Source organism: Periplaneta americana, chromosome 1 (genome assembly GCF_040183065.1).
Source record: "Periplaneta americana isolate PAMFEO1 chromosome 1, P.americana_PAMFEO1_priV1, whole genome shotgun sequence".
In the NCBI taxonomy this organism is placed as follows: domain Eukaryota; kingdom Metazoa; phylum Arthropoda; class Insecta; order Blattodea; family Blattidae; genus Periplaneta; species Periplaneta americana.
Genome location: NC_091117.1, coordinates 18,254,398 through 18,277,390, shown reverse-complemented (window position 1 = coordinate 18,277,390; position 22,993 = coordinate 18,254,398). Strand labels below are relative to the sequence as shown.

Sequence of the window (22,993 nt, the reverse complement as noted above, 5' to 3'; positions counted from 1 at the left end):
TTATACTAGACTGTGCTTCAACCCTCTCCCCTGCGGGATATTAAATTTTTTTTGACGTGAATATGTCTTTGAGTCCACACCTGTGGAGTAACGGTCAGCACATCTGGCCGCGAAACCAGGTGGCCCGGGTTCGAATCCTGGCCGGGGCAAGTTACCTGGTTGAGGTTTTCCCTCAACCCAATACAAGCAAATGCTGGGTAACTTTCGGTGTTGGACCGCGGACTCATTTCACTGCCATTATTACCTTCATATCATTCAGACACTAAATAACCTCAGATGTTGATACAGGGTCGTAAAATAACCCAATAAAATAAATAAATATGTCTTTGAAATCAGGAGTACCAGGATGGGGTAAAAGGTGATGTAACATGTAACAGGGTGATCCATTCCGACAATGTCGTGACTAATAACACGATTGAAATAAATGTATCGTTCGATTGGGTATACAACTACGATGCGAGAATGACCTTGAGTTGGCGCCGCGGGCAGCGACTGGCGGCTATTTTGGACGTGGGCGAAAATTTTCGGGCAGTATCTCGTGACTCTCGTACTCTCGCTCTGATTTTGATGCCAAACGAAAGATCTCATTTATATCTATCGATTTAAGCCAGAGATATTCATGTAAAACCCATGGCCGTGTTCCCCAGACCATACCCCCCCCCTTTTTTTTAATCCATGTTAACTCTTTAGCATCTATTAGTACTTTCTGGCTGTGCTAACTGATGACGTTATATGTCAACACTGTGACATTGGAACTTGTGTTCAGTTTTCTGCCAGCGATAGTTGTGATTTGTAGGCTATATTTTTATATTTTGAAGATTGGTTAATTTGCAGCCCGGTACACTCTGTCACACTCACATACAAATTTGCAGACTCTAGTCATCTATAGGACTTTTCTTCAAGAGAAATTCCCTGAGAGCCTCGTACGGAAATCGAACCCGGGACCTCCAGATGTGGAAGCCAGCATGCTGACCACAAAACCACGGAGGAGGCAATCAAATAAAATAATAGGCTCTGAGGATGGTGTGAAGAAGCACCGAAACAGCTGTAAGCCGCACAATGCTTACACAATTAACACGAGTAAGATCGCCATTTAATCAATTATTTAAATAAAATAATATTAATATGTGCCTTCTAAATATGTCAATCTATTAAATAATTCTTTTTATCCTCTCAGGTTTTGAATTATTATTTGCAATGAGAATTGTCATGGCCTCCTCCATTCTCACATTGTACACCTAAATCACAGCCTTCTACATACACACACACACCCACACACCACACATACATATTGTGTCGATGAATAATGACATTACGCATGAATCAACAGAACGATTTCAGTGAGGACATAGACGCATATTATAAATAAAGAATTGTGTACGTGCTACGAGAAGGAATTCATAGTTTAATAGTATCAAATGTCCCCACAAGGCTAAGTACAGTAAACCAACTAAGAATTTATTCCTCCCACGCCATATTACTTTGTCAAAAGTCCACACCCCATTTAAATAGGAGAATGGGAATGTAAGCATTCTAAAGATTTTATGTAGGTTATACTACACATATTTATATTTTTGGCGTGTGACAATAACCCACAGCTCTAACAAAGGATATTAGAGACATTAACCCAAGACGAGGTAATTTTCAAGTTTGTATATTGGCCTTCCTGTTGCAGGTATGAAAATCGAAATGTCTGTCTGCGTAAAAGAGGTGCAGCAATGGACAGGTGATGGTTATTGGATGGCAGAATATAATTCTTCCGCCTGGATGTTTGTGTTAAATTCATAAGGTAATATTGATATCGATTACCACCACTGTTGTTTATTTATTATTATATGTTTATATCAACGTTTGATCAGCCCGCAAATTATTTGACACTATTTTATTTACCTACGGCTGTCGCATTATTTGTCAAACGTGAAAAATGTAGATCACTGTTTGATTTGCATGTATACTATGGTGCTCTTACCAGCTAACCTAATATTCACCAGTGTTAAGTTCATTTTGTAGTTGGGAACCGCCCTTCACATATATGTACGAGCTTAATGTGACTTAAAACGAGTAATATTAATGTAGCATTCGTTTTAAGTGTTAAATGGGAAATAGGCGTACAGATTATAAATATTAAACATAGCCTAGTACTTTATCCATGTTCGTAAATATTGTGGGTAACATTAATTTATTTTCTGTTTCACATTGTAAATATGGAATAAATTTGGTATATTTCAAAACTAAATCAATTTGACATAACTTTAATATGTTCCGTTTGTAACAATTCAAATGACAAACAAATCTTAGGTAGGACATTGTGTTTCAGATACTTTCTTATTACTTAATCAATCTGCGAAGCAGTGCAGAAATAGTACCGTGATTTTTTTAATTCGTAGGCTAATTGAAATTTTGTTTTGTTGATCTTCGACAATCCTGCATTTGGCACCTTTTCATCAGGGGCATTATTATTATTATTATTATTATTATTATTATTATATAAACTGAGTTAGAGATTAAAGTTTTTAAATTCTAATTATCAGTACCTAGATATTTAGCTAGCCTATTTAAAATATTTCATGTTTATTACCTATACATAACTGCAACAGTGCCAGTTATCATTGAACTGGACAATTTTTAAAGGTGGAAAGGATATATATGCAGGAGTGCTCGCAGGTTTTCATCTCAGCAGGGATAAAACACTTCCTCGATACCCATGGTAGGCCTGTAACATTCTGTGCTGATGTCCTTTTCCTCCCCTCTGAATTTTAATTTCTTTTTAAATATATAACATGGTGCTTATCGTATTTTATTTATTTTTTTTTTTTTTGTAAGATTGGAATATGAGCATACTAGCTGCACTACAAATTCTACATCACTAGGACTTCTAAATAGATACCGATAATAAGTAGGTATTTTTTTATAGCCTGTATTCTTTTAGTATTTCTTCACCCAGTTGTACTAAAAAAATGAAGTAAATCGTAAAAAATTATTCATTTTTTTTTTAAGAGATATGGTACAGTGCCCAAAATAACAGACAGGAATATGGCCTAAGGATTATGAATTTCAACTTTGCACGATTAATTTTCACTAATTTCACAAGACTGTCGTCAAGAAGCTCTTCTGCATTTCGTGTTTTGTTTGTTGTAACATAAAATTATCCAACTTTTCCAAAGCGTCTTTATTCGGAATTTAAATGTATATTTTTGAAGTTATTTACAATTTTTTATAATGCGTAAATTGATTATGAACGCATCATGGTGACTGGCTAGGGTTTCACGAGATCGAGAGAGCATGCAATATTTACAAAGCACATTTTTAACAGTCTTACAATAAACTAACCACGGATATGACAGTCAGTCTCATCGAAATGCTATTTTCTTAGTCTGTATCATTTGTTAAAAAACATCTTTTTCTGATTGCCATAGATGCAGTAAAATTTAATGCTTTAGGGACTCGTCAATTCTTTGGAAGTGAAACTTCTTTAGGCAGGGTACGAGTCAAATGCTGTGAAACAAAATTCTGTGACGGGCGTTTTAAAAGGACTTGGCTGTTATTGCTACAGGATTGTATACAATTCCAAGAAAAATAAATGGGCTGCACGGGAAAGTGCCAGATAAAACGCACTGCGCATGTGCAATAAACGAGAGCATGTAGGCTTATACAGAGTGTCTCAGAAGGAATGTAAAATACTTTAAGATAATGTAGTTTTGGTTTATCTACATCGATTTAACCTCATATAATTACCTATGTGCGAAATGTAACCATGGGGAAGTTATTGATGGGTGAACTTTAAAATGGAGAAAGGCATTATAGACGTATTTCTATGTTTTAGAACATCGTGACATTATTGAAAATGCTGCATTTTTTGTTGTTCCAATAAGTTTATTTCACAAACTCGGTAAGAAAATAAAATAATTCCACAAGATAAGTTACTAAAGTTTCTCTTCTTATGGAGTCCATGAATTGTGAATTCACATCAGGTACTGGTTCTCTTTCCGACCTCAGTAAACACTTATTAGCTTTCCAGTTCAGATAACATTGGGTAAGCACGGGAAAGCACACACTGTGTGTGTGTGTGTGTGTGTGTGTGCGTGCGTGCGTGCGCGCGCGCGCGCGGTTCCCCCCCCCCCCCCCCCAAGAAGACGAAGCACATGAACATTCATAGTCAGTGGCAGAATGTTTTCTGTATTTTGTTAATTTTACACTTTCAGTTTTCTGTAAGGCGATTAAAATATTAGAAGGTGAAAATACGCTTTCAACCGAGGTTCACAAAATCATGTTTGGAATAAAGACTCAAATAGAAACTCATAAAAAGGACTCATTTTTCGGTTTTGAAGTGAATATGTCGCTTGCAAATCTCACAGAGGCCGAAAAACAAGCTGTAATGAAAAAGTTCACCAGTGTGTATGACACATTGTTGCAGTATCTAGCCAAGTGGTGCGATTTTAGTGACAATAACATATTTTAAATTATATCTGTTCTTGATCTATCTAGTCCATCACTGTTCTCATTTAATGACTTAGTTCACGTAGAAAAGAAATTGCAGATTACTTTCGAGTTCGACAGAAATTAACTCTACAATGAATGGCCTATTTTAAAGACAGTGGTAACTATAGACTATGGTAACAACACTGATGCAAGACAAAGATAAAACTCAGTGTCGCAAACTTTGGGTATCTTTTTTCGAAAAGAACTACAACCCCTAATATGTATATATATTATTATATTGCGACATGTGCTTGCAATTTCTGTAAGTAATGCGCATGTGGAAAGGGTGTTTAGAGTCATGAATGGATTGTGTACTACAGATGACAGGAACAGATTGTCAACAGAATTAGTGAAAGCGGAAATTTGTATTAAAATGAACTTGAGTGTAAGCTGCCAGGAATCCTACAAAATAGCCTTGGAAAACAAGAGACTTCTGGAATCTGCAAGGACTCCAGCTTTACAACTCCAACTCCAATTTTACAACTTTTTTATGCGAGGTTCTGAAAAAATTAACTAATATGCATTTGAGAGAGCATATTTTTCTGTGCCATACCCTAAAACTTTCACCATGATTGGATTTTATTTGATGGAGAAATAAATTCCCAAAGTCTGCAAATCTGGCATTAAAATTTAGGAACTTGTTGAAACTTTTTTTTTTCCCCCACGATTACAAATATTAATTTATCCGTCAAATCAAATCCGATATTGTTGAATTTTTAACTGATCCTTTAACTTGCAATACAAAATGAAATATAATAATAATTATAATAGGTATTTAGGCCTATAATAATAGTAATTAATAATAATAATAATACGTCCAGTAGTAGTAGTAGTAGTAGTAGTAGTAGTAGTAGTAGTAGTAGTAGTAGTAGTAGCAGTAGTAGTAGTAATAATAATAATAATAATAATAATAAAAAATTTTATAGACATCGTAAATCTCCGGGTTTGGCGATAGTTCAGCCTGATAATCCACACACCAGTATGTTTCATTGCGATGAGTTCAATCAGTTCAGTTTTATTTCAAGTTGAATTCTCAATTTTATTCTGCTCATTCCAATATTTTTAACTTTGTTGATGTTTAATTTCTATTCAAAATAACACATGCATCAAACTGAACAGTAAGAAGCAGTGCAGAAACAAACAGCAATTTGAAAAAAAAGAGAAATTCCTTAAAAATGTTATGGAAGAATTCAGAGGACTTATATTACACTATGCAGTTAAAAAAAAAAGCGAGTTTTAAGTTTTTACCTAAAATGTAAAGAAGACGACGCTAATGGCTGAAATACTGCATAACTGTAATAACATTTTTAACCAGAACTATGTAATATAGACAGTAATAAGCCTGTTAAACTGGGAAGGAAAATGATGCTGTCGGAGTCGATGCAGAATAACAGTTTTGAAGCCAATTCAAATGTAAAGCAGGAGCTAACTCGGAATTTTTACTCCGGGAGCCAATTCGGAAACACCGAATTTTTCCCCAACCGTTAGACTTCGGACATGGTACTTATATAAGGTTAAATTGATGTAGGTTAACCTAAACTACATTATCTTGAAGTATTTTATGTTCCTCCTGAGACTCTCTACTGGATGTTCAGTTCAAAGTGTGTCATGGCTCGCTGTATGTCGTCATGTGGCTAGTCGATGAGCCTAGAGAATTCAATCTTCCTACACTTCTGCAGAGGTGTATTACTTATGTGCCAGAGAAGTTGCCTAGCAAGTACGGGGTTCATTCAGAAGAGTACTTACAGATACGTACGGTAACACCTGTAGTGTCAGGAATGTGAACTGTTTCGAAACATCTACTGAGGTGAGTTTTTTCTTACTGTCGGGATATGTATGTATGTATTTATTCACACTGCAATGGGTATATACCCGGTGGCAATGGTAACTAATTACACTCAATAATGACAATAATAAACTTGTTAATTAAAAATACACTTAATAATAATACCAATAATTAATACTAACAATAATTTATAATAATAATAATAATAATAATAATAATAATAATAATAATAATAGGGAATATCCAAAATTAAATGAAGCACTATCACTTAAAATAGCATTTAAAATAAATCTAATTTGTACCTTAAATCTAAGTTCGAACTAAAACCCACGCATATGATATGTTCATATCTGCACAAGTACCTTTCCACATTACACTCATTTCGCTGTCAACTCACTCACTGCACTGGAACTACGACACATTTCACTGATTCTATCCTGATTTCACTAACACTTCAAAAACATTTCACTGTTCAAATACTTTGCACTGCCACTATAAACTATAAAGTTTCCCTGACAGGAACACGTTTCACTGACACAACACACTTCACTGACACAACATAATTCTTCACTGATACAACACTTCAATAACAAAATATAATTTACATCCTTTATACTGTGTATAATTACCGTCTATTAGTAAAGTCCTTAAGCCTATTTTTAAATACGTTTTTGGTTGTTGGTAAAGCCTTTAGTAAGTCTGCAGGTAAAGCATTCCAGTCCCTGATAGTACGATTGAGAAAAGAAAACTTTCCAGTATTACTTACGTATTTGTTGACATTAACTTGGACGGTCAACATGGACACGGAGCATTTGATTTGTATTGTGGAATGTTGCCGTACGCAACCGATGATAACAAATATCCTGCGTACGACTTGGCCGCGGAAAACACAGTTCGAAAGAGGTTATGGTAGCACACAGACCGTACAGACCGCCATCTGTTGCTACGACGTTCAAGTTATACCGTAGGTATACGTTCTCAAGTTCAGATTGAATGCCTTGATTAATAGGCAACTTCTCTGACACAAAAGCTGAAACTCGCTTCAAATCGCTGACTCATCGACAGTGACGTCATGACACACTTTGAATTGAACACCCAGTATATATGCTACTTGTGAACATTCTCGCGAAACTTGTTGCCTACATACAGGAGGATTGCCATCAAGACTTGGCCCATTTCTTTTTTTCTGGTACTGTACGTTGCTGTGTTATCGCGTAAGTAAAGTTGTTGATATTTGGGGGTTTCCGCCAATTTACACAAATTGAAGCATAAATTAGTGCCTTTCTTGTGTTAAATTCTATCGTACCTGGTTTACATATTTCGACCTATTATTGGTATTCTCAGTTCTTGAGTTCTGAAGAAGACCAATAATAGGTTGAAACGTGTAAACCAGGTACGATAGAATTTAACACAAGAAAGTCATATAATACATATTCCGAAGTGATACAGTGTTAAAAGTTATGTAATCAATATGTATAAATTAGTGGCAGTGAAACTGTTGTCGGGCAATGCGTCTGCCGTGTAGTGTTATACAATCAAAGCCAGTGAGTGAAATTACATAGTTGAGAAGCTTTTGTTATAAAATATGCCAAAATCAAGGGCTGAACGGACAAGAACGTGCGTGAAACGAAGCTTGTAGGCCTAAATGAACTGCCAGAAACTGAGCCAAAAACGAAAAAGTAGATTGAAACGATCGTGTGAAAATGCAAGGCAAGGAAGAAGGCATTTTCTAACCTCAGTTCAGTTACAAAGTGGAAAGACAAAATAAATATAGTGCACAAATATTATTGGTTACTACATAGAAAATCCACCTTTGGAGGCACCTGCAAAGCTCAGTCGACAGAGGCGCTTGCTTTCTGATCCGGAGTTGCGCTCGGGCGTGGGTTCGATTCCCGCTTGGGCTGTTTACCTGATTGGGTTCCGAGGTTTTCCTCAACCGTAAGGCGAATGTCAGGTAATCTGTGGCGAATCCTTGGCCTCATCTCGCCAAGTGCCATTTCGCTATCACCAATTCTATCGACGCTAAATAATCTAGTAGTTGATAAAGCGTCGTTAAATAACCAAATTAAAAATCCACCTTTCGTAAATTATATTACCCGTCATGACAACGCCGATATGTTCAAATTTAATATTTGAGCGCACTTATTAAGAGTTAATAAGTGGCGATCAAATCATAAAAGATTTGTTCTGTGTATATTTGATTTTTGTGATTTTACCGGTTTCGTGGTAGAATATGACTCTGGTGACCAGAGGTTCATGTGCTTCTAATATTGTCAAGTTACTTGGCATTGTCTTTTCGTAATGTGATGAATAGATCTCGGATTTTTAGGCTCGAATAGGATAGTTTGCAACAATTTTATATAACAATTCCTGAATGTATGCAACACGAGAAACTCTAGAGCGGTGATATTGCTTAAAACTAGGTGCATTAAAGAACGTATGTTTTAGCCCTGATCAATGATCACATATAATGTGATCTGGGGTTTCAGCCTGTGCTGAACGATCCTAAAAATCCTAGATCTATTGATAATGTAGCCTATGGGTTTCCCGCAACTTGGCGTTCGTATATATGGCAGATTTGATTGTACAGTGCATACATTTTACCATTTTTATCTCCCCCCGCTCGCGGATGAAGAGCCCAGCTGTAGGCATACTCATGCGAGTGAGGAAAGACCGATTCTGTGCACTATATTCCTCGAAGGTTACCTCTCCTTCAACAGCAACAGTATTCTTAAACCCTAACCGTTGAAGAAAGTGTGTGGACAATCATTGAGGAGGCAGGACCCAGTGAAGTGTGCGGTTCGTGCGATACTTGGCAGTGAACAGTTTCGGGTTTTCAAATTTCATTTTTATTTAAAATTGAAGAATGCTTTCTTGTTAAGTCATGGCATATTATCTGATTGGAAGGATAGGTTTGGTTTGTTCAGGCTTTTGTTATTCATTCATTTATTATATTCCATAGATCTTACATGAGCAACGAAGCTTTAAGATTGGAACAAGTCAAAATTTTACAATATTACAATTACAATTTTTACATTTTTACAATTTAGTAATTTTCTACAATTTTTTTTTTACAATTTTCTGCAATTTTTTTTCAATATTTTGGCGAGATGCAGTGAGATGAGGTGAGGTCCGAGGATTCGCCAAAAGATTACCCGACATTTTCCTTTGGTTGGGGAAAACCTCGGAAAAAACCCAACCAGGTAATCAGATCAAAGGGGTGAAATGAAGTGATGCCGAGGACTCGCCATAGACCATCCGGCTTCAGTCCCACAGCTGGGAACTGCTTTGCATATAAGTTTTTTGTTGCGAAAATTGGGAAAAGGAAGTATAATTGTGCAGTGTTTGTGAGAAGTACTTATTTTGTAATTTTTTCTTATCCATTTTTAGCAGTTTCTGAAATTTGGAATTTGTAACATATAAATTCTTTGGTCAGTGGGAAAAGGCACATAAAAAAAAATTAATTTTTCAGGGGAGACTTTTTTTTTAATTTACTCTTAACTAAATGTAAGTATAATAAAGAAATTCATATATGTTGGTCAAAGTAAGACCCTTTTCAATTTAACATACAAGAAATTTTATTATTTCAAAAATTAGAAAACATATTTGACTTAGTCCACATCTGTGAAGTAACGGTCACCGCGTCTGGCCGCTAAACCAGGTGGCCCGGGTTCGAAACCTGGTCGGGGCAAGTTACCTGGTTGAGGTTTTTTCCGGGGTTTTCCCTCAACCCAATACGAGCAAATGCTGGGTAACTTTCGGTGCTGGACCCCGGACTCATTTCACCGGGATTATCACCTTCATTTCATTCAGACGCTAAATAACCTAGATGTTGAGACAGCGTCGTAAAATAACCCAATAAAATAAAAATAAATATTTGACTTATGTGAATAGGTACAACAGAAAAATCGACTTTTTTCCTGCCGACCAAAGAATTGGTTTCAGACATTTAAACTGTTTTTCGCCATTTTTCAGTAGTTCTCATTTTTGTAATACGATGAAATATGGCCTTTTTTAAAAGAAAAATAAAAGAATGGCTACTGTTTTAGCTCGATGTTTTCCAGTTGTAAGGCGAATGTCGGGTAATATGGTGACTCCTTGAATTCGTCTTACCAAATACAGTCTACCACCAATTCTGATCCAAGATAACCGTGTGGTTGATAGTGTTGTTAAATAACCTATTAAAACTCTTCCTTTTGCATAAGTTTTAATGACATAGCCAGTTATGCTCATACCGCTAAGAATGCCTCTGGCGGCTGTAGGTTACTTCACGCAACTGCACAGTAGCCTGCTGCCTGCAGGCATCTTCTAGAGATGCATGCATGCTGATCCCTGCTCTAGGGCATACTTTGCCCTTGGTTTCAGTATATTTACAGATAATTGTACATACAGTACATAATAGTACAAATTAGATTTCACCTTAGACTTTGTTAGTATGTGCACAATTTTCAGGAGAGCTGCAGTTCGCCAATACGTGATTTTATGTTTCCTGATTACTTCTTTCTTTAAGGTAACCTCTAAATAAATAAATTACATTTTTACAATTGAATAAATAATTAGCATTATGAGTTTTGTTTTCGTATTTTATCTAGGATAGACGCTGGCAAATCTGCTTTCGGCAAAAGTACTTTTATCACCATTTAATTCGAGAAAAATTCGTTCCGGCACCGGGAATCGAACCCGGGACCTCTCAGCTCTACGCGCTGAGTGCTCTTTCGAACTGAGCTATGCCGGGACACGATCCACAGTGCCGGCCGAACTCCTCTCGTAATGCTTTACGGCCTTAATACACATTGGCTACTTCATAGTAGTCGTGTAATATTCAATAAGGTGGGCGAGACCTCATATATAATGAATATGTGATGTATTAATAGTACATTATGCAACGAGCCTATAATGGTAGTAATTAAGACGCGAGTATGTTTGTTTATGAAACGAGCGCAAGCATATCCGAGAATAATCGATACTTGCGGTTTTATAATGGTACAGTGGTGATTTCTCATTGGCTGAACAACTGAATTATAATGAATAGGTGTACTTTAATGAGGTGCATTAAAGGGCTACTACCAGGTGTATAATTACTACATTTCGGCATGGTCGAGCATAAAAGTACTTATGCTAAAATGTACATGAACATCGTCGCTGTTATTCCAAAACCTCGTAACTCCAGAAAATAACATTTTTCAGTTACAACAAAAATATGAATGGAACGTAAGCAGGTGCTTTCACAAAATATAACTACCAAAACCTCTCATTAACCATTTAACAGAGTTTGTGTTAGCAACCTGTTAATACAAAACCTTAATTATTGTTTGGATATACTGTATGGATATACCCTACAACAAGACATCTTTATATTCTTCATCTTATACAGTTTCAGTTCCTAGAAATTGGAACTCGCTACCGAATGATGTAAGGGGTTGTTGGACAATAACTTCATTTAGGTCAAAATTACATAAATTCTTACTTAACAAATTAATTGCTGATAAATATCTATTACATATAATGAACATCTGTCCATTCTTATTATTATCATTAATTTCTTTAAATAGATTTACAAAACCTCTAATGGCAGTTACATTAATATTCTCATTATATATATATATATATATATATATATATATATATTTCTCCCTGTGACATAGTTCTAGTAAGCTTATATTGAATTAATTTTCATCATTTTACTAGCTATCTCAAATCTCAAATTAGTTATACTTACTTACTTATTGGCTTTTAAGGAACCCGGAGGTTCATTGCCGCCCTCACATAAGCCCGCCATTGGTCCCTATCCTGAGCAAGATTAATCCAGTCTCTATCATCATATCCCACCTCCTTCAAATCCATTTTAATATTATCTTCCCACCTACGTCTCGGCCTCCCCAAAGGTCTTTGTCCCTCCGGCCTCCCAACTAACACTCTATATGCATTTCTGGATTCGCCCATACGTGCTACATGCCCTGCCCATTATAATTGAATGAATTAAATTAGCTCATAAATTAAGTTACTAGGTTTATCTAAATTTAAATAAAATGTAGTCTACTAGTTGTTGAAACTTAAATGAAGAATATTGCTGGAGCATCTTTTAAGTGTAGTGTAAATATTCGTAATTTAAATATGTATTGTATTGATTAAGGCTGGTTGAGTGGAAGAGAAGGCCTTATGGCCTTAACTCTGCCAGCGAAAATAAAACATTATTATTATTATTATTATTATTATTATTATTATTATTATTATTATGTGGTTTTGGTGCTTTATTCTGTTGTCTTTCTAGTGTACGTGGTCTTGTATTTCGTTATTTATGGAAGATGTATTGTTCATTCTTCTAGAAGAGTTCTTAATTAAATAGCTTAGGGGGAATGAAGGTTAGTTGCAGAGATGTGATGTGAAAGTGTTTTTCTGAGTACAAGGAATGAAATATGGAGAGGTGAAGAGAAGAAAAACGAAGACGAGTTTATAACAATTACGGACCAAGTCCTCACAGAGAAGGAATTTTCTCATAAATTTCGGCCAGTGCCTGCCCAGCATCGCAATGAATTTGGAAAACTGCTAGATAGCAGAATCCAGTTTCGAAAACCAGCTGTAGCGGCTGGGGATTTTTTTTGCTGACCACACATTACCCCTATATTGGTTGGATGATCGTTCACCTCTACTGAGACAAGTGGACGTGAGACCAGCAGTTTTTTGGTTGATCTTGACCCTTCGTGGGCTGTTGTATAACGGATCGAATTCTCATTCTAGCATTAGGGCCTACATGATTGCCACCTCATCCATTGATTGATATCTATATGAAGTTGTCGTAATATTGTCTAAATCAGACTTGTTTGATTTTGTATTGCTATGGCTCAGAGGTCAGCAGATGCTGAACTTTGCACCAGGCCTTCATCAAGTCAGACTTGTATCATGACTATGATCTGATGATAGCAGTCTGCTAGTTAAGTTTCTTTGAGGTATGTGATTTGTGCTGGGTCTGTCAAAAAATGGAAAAGAGAAAGAATAAATGAATAGATGAATGTATGAAAGACAACTTGAATACATGAGAGAGAAAAGAATGAGTGAATGAATGACAGGACGAGTAAGCAATGGAACTAATAAGCAAAAAGAGTGGATAAATAAAAGGTGGAATGAATGAGAGTAAGAAAGAATAAAAGAGAACAAAAAAGTCGAGGTAGGCTATGTCGATACATTCACCAGAGCTTTTACGTGGATTCGTCTTGGACAGTAAGGGGTTTGATGCAGAAGTTCATTGTGAAATGAAAGATAAGTTATTGCTCTGTAATTTCATCCATTTTATTTTCTCTTTTTCTTGAGATCTAACCACATTTACTGGCTCAGTATGTTTGCGTATATTGAATCATATTCAGTGTCCACATCCATTAGTTCGCATGTACTCTTGGTTGTGCCTCCCAAGTTGTGCCACTTCGACTTTCTTCCTCTCTTTGTAGGGGTGCATTCAAGTTCTAAGGTTTCCGATTTTTTTCTCAGGATTGGGAGCAGTAGAAACATGGGTTTCGCTTAAACGATGTGAGTACTCTTTGTGAATGCGTGACAGAGATGGCAGCAGCATATGGTACACACAAATTTAGTGACAGCAACTAGAATGAGAAGCAATTCTATACTTAGAATGGCGATGTTCTCGTTACTAGAACAACGTATAAATAATTTGTTTTCTCCATTTGAATGTTGTGACACCCATTGAAATTCAACGTCAGTTGAGTGAGACATGTGGTGATGGTGTCATGAATGTGAAGAATGTGCTTTCGTGGGTGCGGCAATTCAAAGAAGATCGAGTATCGTATGACAGTGAGCCAAAAGATCCTTGGCCTCTTGTTCTGGAGGATTGCCGGTTCACTGTGGAAAATATTGCCTCAAAAGTTGGTATTTCCATGAGATCTCTGCACACAGTCCTGAATGAAAACCTGAAAACACATTGCGAGAGTTTCTTCATGGAAACAACTTTGAAGTGGTTGTTCATGCTCCCTACTCACCTGACCTGGATTCTAGCGATTTTTTTTGCTTTTTCTAACAATGAAGGACACTCTCCAAGGTTACACATTCTCCAGTCACGTCACTATTGGATCAGCAATTTTGCAGTGGTCAAAACAGATCCCTAAAGAAATGTTCGCAGCGACATGGCATCATGACGTCGATGTTGTGAAAAAATGCCTACATCTGCAGGAAGATTACGTTGAGAAGTGACAGAAGTTTTAAATTTTTTAGGACGACTAGTTTGTCAGAAAGAAAAATCGGAGACCTTAGAACTTGAACGCACCTCGTAAAAACTACATCATTTGGCTTGGGTCTTTTTGAGCTTAATTGATTCATTTCGAGCCCTTCTTTAATTTGATAGGTATGGGTTTCTTTTATTTAGCTGCAAATATTTCGAAATTTAGATTTTAGTCACTTATTTTTTCTTAATTCTCAGTTATAACTTTTCACAATCTGTTTAGATGTGTGTGATTTAGCATTTTCTGGTTAGATCTCATATCACTGTGCTACCAAGTTGAATAGGAAGCAAATTAGATGAGCTAGGTAAGTACTACAGAGAGCTCAGATGAAGTGTGGACAGGAGCGACGGGGTTTTCACTGGGTGCTGCTGACATTCTCACAGTGGGGGACGGACAATATAGAGCCATGGTAATACAACTATACAAGTTTCTGCAACTGTTTTAAAAAATGTCTTATTTACCAACTTTATTGATGGAGGTGCTGAAATTGGCTACCTTCGTTGTGCACACATTTTTGGAACCTGTTTATGAAATGTCCCTAAGTTGCTGTAATTCTGGTCGATTAATGCTGTTAATTTTGTGATAGATATTACGTTTCAGTTCTTCCCAGGTGCGTGAAGTACGTAGTCATGGAGGGGTACTTCATGAATGATATTAGGTTTCTCAGGACTTCAATAACGTTGTTTTGTGAACACAAATAACCATGGAGGTGAGACCGTGCCTCACCTGAGAAAAATATTAAATGTGGGTGTATTAGTACATTACTTACTTACTTACTTACTGGCTTTTAAGGAACCCGGAGGTTCATTGCCGCCCTCACATAAGCCCACCATTGGTCCCTATCCTGAGCAAGATTAATCCAGTCTCTACCGTCATACCCCACCTCCCTCAAATCCATTTTAATATTATCTTCCCATCTACGTCTCGGCCTCCCCAAAGGTCTTTTTCCCTCCGGCCTCCCAACTAACACTCTATATGCATTTCTGGATTCGCCCATCTCAAACATCTGGATTTTATGTTCCTAATTATGTCAGGTGAAGAATACAATGTGTGCAGCTCTGCGTTGTGTAACTTTCTCCTTTCTCCTGTAACTTCATCCCTCCTAGCCCCAAATATTTTCCTAAGAACCTTATTCTCAAACACCCTTAATCTCTGTTCCTCTCTCAAAGTGAGAGTCCAAGTTTCACAACCATACAGAACAACCGGTAATATAACTGTTTTATAAATTCTAACTTTCAGATTTTTCGACAGCAGACTAGATGACAAAAGCTTCTCAACTGGATAATTCCCATTCCGAGGCTTATTGTTAGGTTTCGTAACAAGCTGTTTTTTTACGGTGATGGGTTGTTAGCCCTTCGCCCTACCCCCAAGCTGGAGGACCACCCCTTATCGGCTGTCCACGACTGCTTATACAATATATTCGCAGCTACCCTCCATATCTGAAGGCCGTCTCCTCTATCCGCAACCTGAGGACGCACCATGCCGTGGTGATAGGGACCCACAATAGCTGGGGTATTAGTACATTATGGGTATTATTCAGCATCCACTCACAAAATACGCGCCTAAGTGTAGGATCACCCGGTTGAAGAGGATGTGTCTTAGTTATTTTATACAGTTGCAGCTGTAATAATTTAGTAGCTTTTGCACACAGCCATAAGAAGTTCGTTCTTGTGAAGGGCACCTAAGTGATTTTCTAGAAGATTGTTCCAATCGATCACCAATGTCATCTAATGTTTCTTCTGTGAGAACCCTATGCTGTCTGTTTTGTTCCGACTGAACACTTCCCGTTGCCTGAAATTTATTATAAAGATTATGGATTGTTGTATGTGATGGAATTTTTACACACGGGAATCTTGTTTTGAATCGCCTTCGTACTTGGCTGGCAGACTGGGTTAACACATATGAATCATAAATATGTAGACCTACACGTTGTTCAGTTGAAAACATTTGATTAGCCATTATACAGTTGATATTTATTCACACTTTCACTTTAAATGCACATGAGAACATCGTATAATATGTACCATGTCAGTTGCCAGTTGCTTGGAGGCTGATGCACTAACTTGACACGAAGCAGGACGAACACGTGTATGCTTGCATCATCATTACGGAAACTTGTATGGTTGTATCACCATGACTCTTACACTGTCCTTTTCCCTCCATGAGAGCATCAACAGCACACAGTGAAAACCCCGTCGCTCCTGTCCGCACCTCATCTGATCTCTCTGTAGAATTAGATGATAGGAACAACGAAAGGGGGAGAGAGGAGAGACTGAGAATAAGTACGTAAGAATGAGAAGAAATAGAAGGTAATACTTGCTTACAAATGGCATCTTCCCATCTACGTCTCGGTCTCCCCAAAGGTCTTTTTCCCTCCAGTTTGGATTCGCCTATATGTGCTACATGCCCTGCCCATCTCAAACATCTGAATTTAATATTCCTAGGTGAGAAATACAATGTGTGCACTTCTACATTGTGCAACTTTCTCCATTCTCCTGTACCTTCATCCCTCTTAGCCCCAAATATTTTTCTAAGCACTTATTCTCGAACATCCTTAACCTCTGTTTCTCTCTCAATGTGAGAGTCCAAGTTTCACAACCATAAAGAACAACCGGTAATATAACTGTTTTATAAATTCTAACTTATAGGTTTTTTTTAGAGCAGACTGCAATGACAAAAGCTTCTCAACTGAATAATAACAGGCATTTCCCATAATTATTCTGCATTTAATTTCCTCCCGAGTGTCATGTATATCTGTTACTGTTGCTTCAAGATATTTGGACTTTCCCACCTTTTCAAAGGATAAATTTCCAATTTTTATATTTCCATTTCGTACTATGTTCTGGTCACGAGACATAATCATATACTTTGTCTTTTCGGGATTTATTTCCAAACCTATCACCTTACTCGCTTCAAGTAAAATTCTCGTGTTTTCCCTAATAGTTTGTGGATTTTCCCACAATATAACCCTCGGAATGGGATTGATTCTGTGGCACAACAACAGCAAAGAAATAGAAGGTAATCTAGTAATTAATTATTGACTATTTCATCTGTTATGTTAGAGCAAAAATGGCGTATAGGGGTGACTCATTCTAATTTTGTTACACTTTAAAAATATTTAGCTGAAAATGCCCTGCCTTGTACAAGGTTTTATTCAATTATATTCTGTGTAATTTAAGTATTTTTGGTTTTTTATTTCCAGATACTTCTTTAACTGGGCATCATATGCTTTCACTATGTTCCAGCATAAGGTACTGGTTAAGTGGTTTTGTTGAAGTTGTAGAGTTGCATTGACATTTCCGATTTGTTTGCAGGTGGCGGGGAGTGGTCCTGAGTGAGGAGTCATGCCTCATGGCAGGAGAGGCTGTCTCTAGGACGTCTCTCACTTTAGCCTTCCAGAAGAAACAAAACTTGGAGTGGCGAAAGTTACGAGAGCATCTCCATTTGCAACTGCAGCAGGATATAGGAAGGTATGAAGATTATGATGTTGTTTTTTAAACAGTTGTCATGGTGAATCATGGCATTTATCATTCTTTCACTTTAATGATGTAATTAAACATCATTATCACTGTTGCTGCTGCTGCCGTCACCACCACCACCACCACCACCACCACCACCACCACCACCACCACCACCACCACCACCACCACCACCACCACCACCCTTATCATCATCAATATTTTACCACCACCATTTCTTTCCTTGCCCCTGTCCTGCCGTAGCCTTTTATCTGGTGAGGCTGATAATATTTCGTTCTATTGATATTCATTTTACTGTTAGCTTACATTTTAATAACATGTATTTCATAATCTTAATTTTTTTTCATTCATTGGATGTATATTATTCACTTTTTTTAAACTGTTATTTTATATCCTGAAAATTATCTTACAATTATTCTGATTTCTTAATATCCAAAACTTGAATTAATTATGTTTGTTGTTGTTGTAATCCCGTCGCTCTAATTTCCGGCAGCCAATCACGTTGCAGGTCGGCTACATTTAAACATGTGTGTCTTGTGATTCGCTTATGAAGACGTTATTCATTTCTTAAGGCTCGATAAATACGTAATATAATCGCCCGCCATTTTGGCTCTTTCGTTGACGTTCGCAGAAAGCACACGAAGACGTTATTTGCTGCTCAATTATTTACTGAATTACAGCGCGTTTGATTTATTATCATAGGAGCTACAACATGATAATGTTTAACGGTGTGGCAAATAGATTCCTCTTATGGTAGCTTGGGAACGAAAGAACAAAAATGGCGAACAATACTACCTATCTAGACTTTATAGAGCCTTCACTTCCTAAGATGTAAGCAAAGAGGCGGAGTCACGCCAGAAATAACGGCGTCGCGACTATAGATCTACTCTAATTTTCTATTTTTGTTTATTGGAAGATTTTGTAAAATTAAATGATTTCAAGATAATTTACAACATACGGTACTCTGATGTGTGTCAGTACTTTAAAACTTAATGACTGCATAATTAAATTGCCAAGATTTTTTAGCTTGTATTTTAGGTTTTGCTTATTGTTTTTTAGTGGTATCAGTTAAGATAATCTATGAAAATTACGATTTAATTACATTGTTCTTCGCAGTTTTCTGTTTCCTTTGGCACTAATGTTGAAGATAAGGTATAGATGAAGAAAATATTTTCCATTTACCGTTGTTTAAAGATATTGGAATTACGTAATTAAATATCTAAAATCCTTTGTTTTGGGGAGGACACTGGGTAGTTAGAGGGCTGCTTCGAGAACTTTCATAAATTAGAAAAAATTTCAAGCATTTACTACTAGAGATACCGTAAACTGGGGTTACTTTGAACACAGAGGAAACTTCGAACATTTTTTCAGAAAATCATATTTAGGTTTTTACATACTGAACTTGTTATAGATGGAGGTAAATTTGGTATGAGAATGATTTTTATGATAATTTATCTCCATCTATAACAAGTGCAGCATGTAGAAACCTAAATATGACTTTCTGAAAAAATGTTCAAAGTTTCCTCTGTGTTCAGAGTAACCCCAGTTTACGGGTAATTAAATGAAACTTTGCCACAATATAAAGGAATTTAAAAATCAATACATACAGTACAGGTTTATTTAAGAAAAAAATATTTTTTCAGAGGCTGCATTTCATTTTCTTTGCACTCGATAGCTGCACTTTTCTCAGATATTGTTTTGTGTATGATTGTAAAATTTTTATATTTTGTGGTAAACAACATTTGAGACAATTTTCATCTAAAATTTGAACACATAAACACCTATTAGTTGAAAAAAAATTAGAAATCCTTACATTTTTGTTATAAAAATAATAATTTTAAAAAAGTAAGACATTGATTTATAAGTTTTGCTACAAATTATAAACATATTCTTAAAATATGCTGTGAAAGTTTCATTAAGGTAGATCGTGTAATTCTGTTTTGGTTTTGTTCTCCTAATATCTATCTCATTGTGTCTTGTGTTCTAAATCTTGTATTATCACTGCAATTTTTTTTTTTTTTTTTGTGTAAAGAATCACTGCAAATTATTTTTTTATTTTTGCTGAAGATAGAAATAAACTTAATTTTTTAACCTACTGTGTAAAATGCCATCACATTCATATTGTATATTAATTTCAGTCTTTTGAGTGCAATATTTATTTATTTAATCTGACAGGATTAAGGCCTTCTCTTCCATCCTGCCTGAGAGTGGCCCGAAAATTTCACTTATGGGCAGAAATGGGGTTTTTTGATGTCACTGCATTTTATAAAACCATTTTTAAATATTTCATTTTCTGAAGTTATTCCTGTTACAGCAATAAATCCAGTACTTGAAGACAGAAAAATTAAGCCAGAAAGTAGCAAATTGTGATTTATGTAACACTTTTGTTCTTTTTAGGGAAAAGAAACAGAAACAAGAAAAGAAAGAAGTTCAGTAAGCATTTTAGCAAATGTACTGACTTTACAAATGCTGTATTTAGATCAACCAATATAATAGAAAAACACGCCTTATTCCAGATCATTTGTTTTCATAGTCTGTTCGCAATTTCATCCAAAGTTTGCAGGCTTAAACCTGTCTAAAAGCAACGGATTTTTAAGGGGCAATTAAAATATGTGGTATAGTTTCCTTTGAAAGGGGAATTAAATCAGAAATTCCATGTAAAAACCCTAATCTAGGCAAATTTAATGACCAGCCATTTCTCATCACCATAAAATTCTCCGCTTTGCATACAGGTCTTTGCAGGTGTTGAAATTGCAGAGATCTGTGATGGATTTATAATAGCATTGCTGAGATTTCTAACAACGCAGAAAACAGTGTACGTAGGAGAAATGGGACATAGTAGTAGGATTTTAAATTTCACGTTGTCCCAAAAATCAAAAAAGAAGATTGCTATTCTAAATTATTTGTATTTACAGTGTTGTAGCTTGAATATGACACTGAAATCATGCGAATTATTTTAAATGTTTATACCAAAATTCCCAGAGTTGTTTATAATTTTCTTTTATTTTGAAGTTGTTTTGTGTTGTGCTGTTGTATGTAATTTTTCTTTCTTTTCCATTATTTGCTGTTTACAGATTTTCATATAATTTTGGAGAAAAATCTATGAAAACTCGAGCTAATTGTTTTAGCATGTGGCAATAGGCTGATGTATTTGGTGAGTTACTTTGAAAAATATACTGCTTTGTCTTTATTTTTAACTTCATTGACTTCCACTAGTATAAATATGCTATTTTACTTTCCGGAAACTAAGACTGCTTGAAAAGTTTGTGGACTTTCTTTCTATGTGGTGCTGTCATAATGATTTTTTAAGTAGATTCCTTAGGAAATAATGTGCTTCTTAGAACACTTCATCCACTTTTTAAACATAACTCTACATCATCAGTGATCATTTTGCCTCTGTAGTAAACAGGCAGCTTCCCCTCACACAGGGCTTCTGTTGCAGGCGCTCATTCAGTGCATACAGCTTTGAATATCAGTTCTTATTTACTCTTCACTTTGTGTAAATTTCCCATGTTACAGAATCCTTTCCAATTTAACATTCTTAAGGACGAATATTCAATGGTAACTTTTATTCTTAATAAATATTACGCATGTTGTAAAGTATTGCTCATGAAATTTCTCGTAACTGCTTATGTAAAGAGTTATTTTGTTTAACACAAACCTGTTTCTTGAGGTATTGACTGTATACAGAATATTAAATAATTATACATCTTGATTACACAACTTTTAACACTGTATCACTTCGGAATATGTATGATAAGAACTTTGTGTTAAATTTTAACGTACCTTGTTAATATGTTTCGACCTATTTTCGGTCATCTTCAGAACTGGTCATTGTTGGTCTTGGCACCTCTTGTTTCCTGTGTTTGCGTTCGTAGTGTAGAGTCAAAGAGTGTGTGTGTTTTGAAATTGAGTTGTGTGTTGAGAATATCATTGGGGTGTGTTTTCGTGTGTCTGTATATTTCATATTGTTCTAGTGTGTTGAGTTTCTGGCTTTTTGGTTGGATGTGCAGTATTTCCATGTCTGTGTTGATATCTCTGTAGGTGTGGTTGGCATTTGTGATGTTTTCTGCATATGTGGAGGTGTTTTGTAATTTTGTTATTGGCTGTGATGTGTTCTTTGTAACGTATTTGAAATGATCTGCCTGTCTGTCCTATGTAGAAGTTGTTGCAGGTATTACATTTGAGTTTGTATACGCCTGTGTGGTTGTATGACAACACAAACAAACAAATACAACCACACAGGCGTATACAAACTCAAATGTAATACCTGCAACAACTTCTACATAGGACAGACAGGCAGATCATTTCAAACACGTTACAAAGAACACATCACAAATGCCAACCACACCTACAGAGACATCAACACAGACATGGAAATACTGCACATCCAACCAAAAGCCAGAAACTCAACACACTAGAACAATATGAAATATACAGACACACGAAAACACACCCCATCGATATTCTCGACACACAACTCAATTTCAAAACACATACACTCTTTGACTCTACACTACGAACGCACCCACACAGGAAACAAGAGGCGCCAAGACCAACAACGACCAGTTCTGAAGATGACCCAAAATAGGTCGAAACATGTTAACAAGGTACGTTAAAATTTAACACAAGAAAGTTCTTATCATACATATTCCGAAATTAAATAATTGTTGTTACATCAATTCATGCAGAATGAGTTGTATACCTGCTCAGAAGTTACTTTTGCTATTAACCAAATGTTCCTTGCTTGGTTACTGTCAGCTCATTAAATGTTCTGCTTCCCTAATTAATATAAAAGGAACTGATTTTCTAGGTATGTTTGAAGTCGCCAGCTTTAACTTGGAGTTGCACACATTTTTATTGTGATTGTTTCTTAAATTCAAAGATGGGAAGCGCTATGTTCTTAATTTTCAACAAACGTGCATGCATTTACACCTGTGTGCATATGTTTATGAAATTATATAATTATGTTTATGTGAATGTGTGTTACTAAATATTTCTTATAGAAATAAAAGATGCAAGTT

At 36.1% G+C, this 22,993-nt stretch overlaps 1 protein-coding gene across 2 annotated transcripts in view; it reads left to right on the top strand.

Annotated features, from left to right (window-relative positions):
• The first annotated feature begins 1,684 nt into the window (after positions 1-1,684).
• Positions 1,685-22,993, top strand: part of LOC138709819 (serine-rich adhesin for platelets) — an 83,681-nt gene continuing 62,372 nt past the window's right edge. For both annotated transcript variants that reach the window (XM_069840647.1, XM_069840620.1), the window contains exons 1-2: positions 1,685-1,789; positions 17,805-17,960. In XM_069840647.1, the coding sequence (XP_069696748.1) occupies positions 17,842-17,960 (119 nt within the window). In that variant the 5' untranslated portion in view covers positions 1,685-1,789; positions 17,805-17,841. The remainder of the gene's footprint in view (positions 1,790-17,804; positions 17,961-22,993) is intronic.